We start from the raw sequence: 6,766 nt of genomic DNA on the forward strand, positions 1-6,766 counted from the left end.
TGAAAATCGCTATTTCTTACAGAAAGATTTGATACAATTGATTCCAAACATAATCCTTGACATCGTTTTAACAAATAATAAGTACAATATTGTCCACAAACATTTGATGATACACTCTGAAGAGAAACTTGATTCCATGTCACACAGTTAAACTTGCTAGTAAATTTTGCTATGTCATCACCATAAGTCATGGGAGGAAGTCCATAAGAATCGAAAAATTCTAAAGTCTGATTATTTTCAATGAAGAAAGCCAGCCAGTGCGTCCCTTTCTCGTTGTGTTTATCAGTGTTGACTACAATAGCTGCTGGGAAACGATGAACATCTGGGATTTTATCTGAAGGGAAAAGTCCAGTGTAGTACTTTGCTGTCCATTTGTCATGAGAGAGTATTCTATGAATTTCTGAAGAATTCATTAGTTACCAAAATCGTAGATAATATTTCTAGATTTATTGATTTCTATTAAGTTTTCAAATTCTGCATAGACTATTAACGATGTTGTTATTGGCAGAGGGAAACCGAATTTTACCTCCAGTCTCAAATTACTATGACGGACTAAATTCAAGTGAGAACCATCACACAAGTCAGGTGATAGATCGAAAAGAAATAAGCAGTATCCTTCTGGATACTCTGATCTCGAAAGATACAATCCTCGGTTTTTTGCATTGGCAAATAAATTCTGATAAGCACGAATAAAGGTTTTATTCATGAAATCAGGTTGAAGAGGATTGTGAGTCATAGGTTGCCCATCTACGTAAATGCCAATAAAATTGATATGATTGTGCTTAAATTCGAAGGGAGATTTTTTATAGTTTCCGTTGAAAGCATCATTATCGACACAAGCAACAATTAAGCGTTTAGGCATCTGGCCCGTAAAAATACTATCTTGAACAAAACTCATATTTCCTGATGGAATGGAATACACTTTGCAAAGCACTCGGTTGATAGGATATTTCGCTGTCGCTTTTTCTAAACTTTTTGCATGCCCTAAAATTACACCTGGACTGACTCGAACTTTGCGTACAAATAATGAGGCATGTTCCAATGACACTTTAAAATTCCCCTCCCCCAGTAAACAAAATTCCGGTTTGCTGCGGATAAGTTTAATTTTCATATCGACCATGTTCAACAAAAGTCTTTCTTGATGAAACATATCTAGATGTAGCCGTCCAATCATATCCACTGTAGCACTAAGTTTAAATTCTTCTGCTCTTTTATTGAATCCCTCATTAGGTTGCTTATCCGCAGTATCAAAAGCATTCATACGGCCTGCTGTATCTTTAAAATATAATTCTGATGATAATTGAGAAGTTTTCGTATCAAAACCATGATTAAGTAATTTTTCTATGATGGCTCTGTAAGGGTACGTGTTATTGCTGGAGGAAATAAGTCTTTCATTTAAGCTTATATCAACTTGAGAAAAGAGGGAGTGCAGAAACAAATTCACGGGTCCCACTTTATCATCTTTTCCGAGAGAGCCGCCATTGCTTTTCAAAATTTTAACTTTGACGTATAACTGAGTTTGAGATAAATCCAAATAGTCATCGCCACTACCCGCGACATTGAATTCGACAGGACTTCCATCCGACACATTCGCAAGGGGATGAAATTCTATCCATTGTCCTCTTTCTATAACTGTTTGGGTTGGAGGTAATGTAAATAAATCGAGTTCAGATTTGGCGCATTCTGGAGAATCTTTTAAGAGGAAAGCCATTATGAGTTGAAAATGTCACGTCTTTGCACTTTCCTGGCTTTAGACGAAATGAAGCGTTTGGGAGATTTGCGTTTCCTTTTAAACTTTCCGTGACCAATCATCTCAATTGCTTTTTGAACTGCTTTCCTTGCTAATTTTTTTCCACTTTCTTTAGATCTGGTTTTAAAGGCTGATTTAAAATTTTCTCCTGATATCACATCGTTTGCAATTTGCGTTCCTGCACGTAGAGCTTCTTTTCCAACAGTTTTTGCTCCCTTAATTAAAAATGGCATGGCACTACGGAAAAGTTTCGCAAAAAATCCACCTATTCCGTATCCTTTCTGTAAAACCATTCCCTGATAATACGGCAGACCTTTTCCAGTTTGTCCCACATAATAATCCTCAAAGTGTTTGGTGCAACAAGCATATGGAATGAGCATTTTTGATACAGCTTTTAGAACGTTTACACTATGAATGAATAATTTTTTCTTTTGGTAAAGCTTTTTATAGAATTTGTCAAAAACGAAAGTGGAGCACTATGAAAACTTTACCTCCTTCAAACGGCACCAGACTCCCCGAATGAGATCTTATTTCGATTTCAATCGTTTGAAAATGTTGGCGAATCACTGGTAAATAAAAACGTCGAGAGTAATGTTTGTCAATAATCTCTCCGTCTTTCCTTTCCACTGTTACAATTTTCAGAAGGGGGGCTTGTACGTCACCTACGATTTGTGGTTCAACTAAATCACAGTATACATACATAACGGGGAAAAAACCATTCGGATTCGCTACGAAAGGACTTTGGACACTTCCTTCGTAAACACCCGGTTCAAATCCTAAGAGCTCAGCTAGTCCTCCGTGAAGAACCACTTTTGATTGTTCATCCGTCTTTATCATTACTCTTTTCGTTATGTTATGATAAGAAAATTCAATTTTGTTTTTATGAGAAACTAAAGTCATAGCTTTTAATATGTCCGGTATCGTTTCATAATAACCAGGAGGAATATGCCGTCCTTCCAGTTCTCCATTGTGAACAGCAAACCCAACTAAATTATTATCTTTTCCGACATTATACCATGAATGAGGGTAAATAATATTTAGGAGAGCTAGTTCCCAGTCCCCATTACTAAGATCAATAGGAGACGGTAGTTGGGTAATAAATCGAGAAATTTTATTGTCTGGAAAAAATCTCCTAGAGCTATCGCTTATGAGTGTTACGTAGAAGGACATTTTCTCTCAAATGAAAAGTAAAATACAGTACGCATGTTTTTATATCATTTTCAAATTTGAAACCCAAGTATTAAATTTTTCAGGGTAACCCTGAAATTTAACAAAGTATTCTGATTTTCCCCAATGCTTTCTTGTCTTCAGTACCTTTTCGACAGGATAGTACCCACAGTCCGCTACTTTTTGTAATTCTTGTTTATAGAAGGTTCCTTGTATATCTTCTCCCGCTAAATCTCTTACGATAGGATTTCGACGAATTATTTTATGGATTGTAAAAATTTCTCTTGTCCAATTTTGTTCGTATCCTTTCTCGAAGAGCATTTTTTTGCGGCTGATGCGTACCGTGTCTCCAATCTTTAAATCTGAAGGAACAGGATTTTGTGCTGATTGCTGACCGTACAAAGTTTTCCAAATTTTTTCTTGATTTTGTAGCGTAACCGATGCAGGTTCTGTCTTAATACTTCGATGCCATGTGTTGTTATAACTGGATATCAATTTATCTATAACATCGATGTACCTTCGTGTATTCATTTCGGTAAAGTATTTCCACATTTTAGTTTTAAGGGTCCTATTAAACCGTTCCACGACAGAAGCTTTTGTATTATTGTGTGTCGTAAAAAAGTGGATATTTTTCTTTTTCAAAAAATTTTGAACTTGCTTATTGGTAAACTCTTTTCCTGCATCTGTCTGTAAAGACTCGGGTGTACGTTCCGAAAATATCTTTTTGGAAGCAGATTTAATGGACACAGCTGTTTTATCTTTGAGAGGGATAGCCCAAGCGTATTTGGAAAAAATATCTATGCACGTCAGTAAATTTTTATAACCACTATCAAAAGATACCAGCGATTGCATATCCACTAAATCAGACTGAAATTGTTTGTCGATGCCCCCTACAATGACTCGGTTGCGTTGGAATCTGTGCCGCAGAGGTCTGTGAAGCGTATAAGAATCTTTCGCCTGCAACCATCTTTTGATTTCTTTGCTTTTTACTCCAGAAACACGTTGTAAAGCATTTATACCACCGAAGCTTGCCGGCTGCGCTGGATCCCGATATGTCAGATTCAGAATTTCTGACATTACAACAGGAATTTTTATCAACAGAAAAAGTTATGTTCATCCTCGGGCAAGCACTACCCAAATGAAATGATAAATCAAAGTGAACATTTATTTATACTTTTTTATACCCCGCTTCACCTAATCCTAATAACATCTTTTTTAAAAATATTAACTATTTAGTATTTTCTTAGTTAGAAAATTAAAATTCATGCCGAGTCACTCAAAAAGTATACAATTTTTTTTAAAAAAACAAAACAATATTTTGAAACAAAAAAGAAAGCAATACAAAAAAGTGAATAAAAACTAATATTTTATTTTATTTTTTCAAAAAGAACTATTCAGTAAATCTTTAAACAAATTAGTTTCTTCACATACATATAAATTTTGAATAATATTCAGTACATCATTTACATTAATAACATCAAAAAAGTCATCAGTAACAATTAGTTTACTAAAATTTATATTACATTCATTTTCACGAATGAAGTCATTTGCTATCTCAGGCCAATTAACTGTAAACAAAGCCTGGTCAAAATAAGTTTCACATTTTTCAGCACGGCTTGTTGATAAGCATTCATGTCCGAGCTGATTATTAATCCCTTGTTTGCAACCAAAACACACAAAAAGTTCTGAAATTTTTTTAGAAATAAATTTTTAATACACTTACACAAAGAGTCCTGCAGCTCATGAAATCCATTTGGACGGTCTGGATCACCAGCATATTCATTCAATTCAAAATGTGTATCACCAACCACCTGCTTTTTCACAAAATAGTTAAGAGTTTTAGAAATAAGTGTTTCCTTCGCGACACCACACATTTCGCTATATATGGAGTCCAGTTTGCGTAAATGTTCTTTCCTCAACAGAACACGTTCCGGTACAAATTCAAATCGTAAATCTTTTCTTTGGAACAATCTTTGTAGTGATATAATTAGTTCACCGTTGACATTTTGTTTTGAAACACACACATCTTTCTTCACAATAAAAACACTATCGGAACCTTCAAAGGAAGCAAATGTATTGGTATGATCGCTCAATTCTTTCCATACTAGAGGAGAAAGCGAAACTCCATCTTTGCTAGGATGTAGCAAATCGTTGTCATCAGTCACATATTTCCGAACGTGAACACGAGTCAAACCTAAAAAACACGATACAGTGACAAAAATATCCCCTCCGAGATGAAACATATTCTTTGGCAAAGAATCAAGCTTCAGCAAAGTTTCGTCATATGAAGCACCGCAAAACTTCTTTGATGATAAACATGAATTTGCAGCTAGACGTTTCATTATGCACAACAGTACAACAAAGCAAACACAAAACTAAATAAGCAACGCGTGGTAACAACTTCCAAAATTTAGCAAGTAATGAATTTCGGAGGCAATCCAGCGGTTGAAACTCGGCTCCGAACTTTTTACTTTGTCTGAATACGCGGATTGGTTAAGAGGGCATGACATCATTTTTCTGCTTTCTGATTGGTCCACAGAAATGTATTCGTTCACCTACGCGGATGTCTACACAAAGGGAGTGAAAAGGCAGACGCCATTTCCCAACCAAATCATGCACAAACATGATAAGGGTGACGTCATTTACCCACCAAGAAAATTCTTCAAAATGGCGGCTATAGAGGAAATCCAAGATGGCGAAGCACGGAAAAACCTTATGCAGATAATTAAGAACCATATCAACCAAGGAATTGTGGGGTATCGCTTAAAGACTTGGATGCGGTCCCCTCAATCCCTTTTTATTAATTATTGGGTGGTAGCGGGTTCGTACCCCGTGAAAAGAAAATATATTACATTTTCATATTATTTTTTTTTATGATCCTGTTACTTTTAGATGATGTTCTGGACGCTAGATGGCGCCAGCAGTAACATAGCTTCAAGAAAATCAGTACAGATGTAAAAATATCATTTTAACTCTTTCCCTGCAGATAATAAATAAATTTTAAAAAATTCCTTCCATTCGAAAATAATATCACCCACTTAGAAGAAAAAAAATTCATTTGATAAATTGAAAATATTAATTAAAAATTAAGCACAAAATAATCTTTATAATATCTTAAAGAAGGTAATCAATGTTGGAAAAGAAATTAAGAAATTAAAATATATGTCTTCTACCCCTCTTTCATCGTTTAAAAGAAACTTTTCGATCGGTAAACTCGTTGAACGCTTTGCCTTTTTTTTTTCTAAGTACGAATTTTTAGTCTTCTGTGGTAACAAAAGCGTGGCTCAGTGGTTAAAGCGCGTAGCTGGAGATCTCGACATCGTGGGTTCAGGCCCACGCAATTTTTGAAACTGTCATGAAGGGCAGCATAAATCACCGTACAAAACAAAATGGCCGATGTTCTCCAAAGACCACGTGATTAATAAATTAATTAGGTAAGTTAATAATTAATTAAATCCTTCATAAATACTTACCGAATAAAATTAATGAATGCCTCGGCGATTCAGCACGCACGGCATGCCGGGAAAAGGATGAGTCATTCCAAAGGAACACTACGTGATCCAATATGTCGGGCGGACGTCACGTGATCCAACACGGCGGATGGAAGTCACGTGATCCAATATGGCGGATGCCACGACCCCGTTGCGTCATCCTTTGTTCTATTACGTCATGGCGGCATCCTTTTGCCGCATATAGTGGGGGGTATACTACTCAGACATTACTATTATTAGAACGAAAATACGTGAATAGTATGGAGAAAATATTTATCAATAAAAAAAGTACTTTCAAAACATGTATTTTTCTTTGACCTATTATTTTAAAGCACAGGAATTATGTTATCCTTACACT

The 6,766-nt window shown here is 35.6% G+C and overlaps 1 protein-coding gene across 1 annotated transcript; it reads right to left on the bottom strand.

Moving 5' to 3' along the window:
* Positions 1-412: 412 nt before the first annotated feature.
* Positions 413-1,711, bottom strand: LOC146996128 (uncharacterized protein F54H12.2-like). The gene has a single exon (XM_085821361.1). It carries the CDS (start codon positions 1,709-1,711, stop codon positions 413-415), a length of 1,299 nt encoding a protein of 432 aa, XP_085677487.1.
* Positions 1,712-6,766: the final 5,055 nt, after the last annotated feature.

Source organism: Stegodyphus dumicola, chromosome 7 (genome assembly GCF_044657685.1).
Source record: "Stegodyphus dumicola isolate Sdum_Otavi_A_Nest chromosome 7, ASM4465768v1".
Classification (NCBI taxonomy): domain Eukaryota; kingdom Metazoa; phylum Arthropoda; class Arachnida; order Araneae; family Eresidae; genus Stegodyphus; species Stegodyphus dumicola.

Bases quoted from the DNA above. Each gene is read 5' to 3' on its own strand.
- LOC146996128 (XM_085821361.1), bottom strand. From the start codon at position 1,711: ATGGCTTTCCTCTTAAAAGATTCTCCAGAATGCGCCAAATCTGAACTC.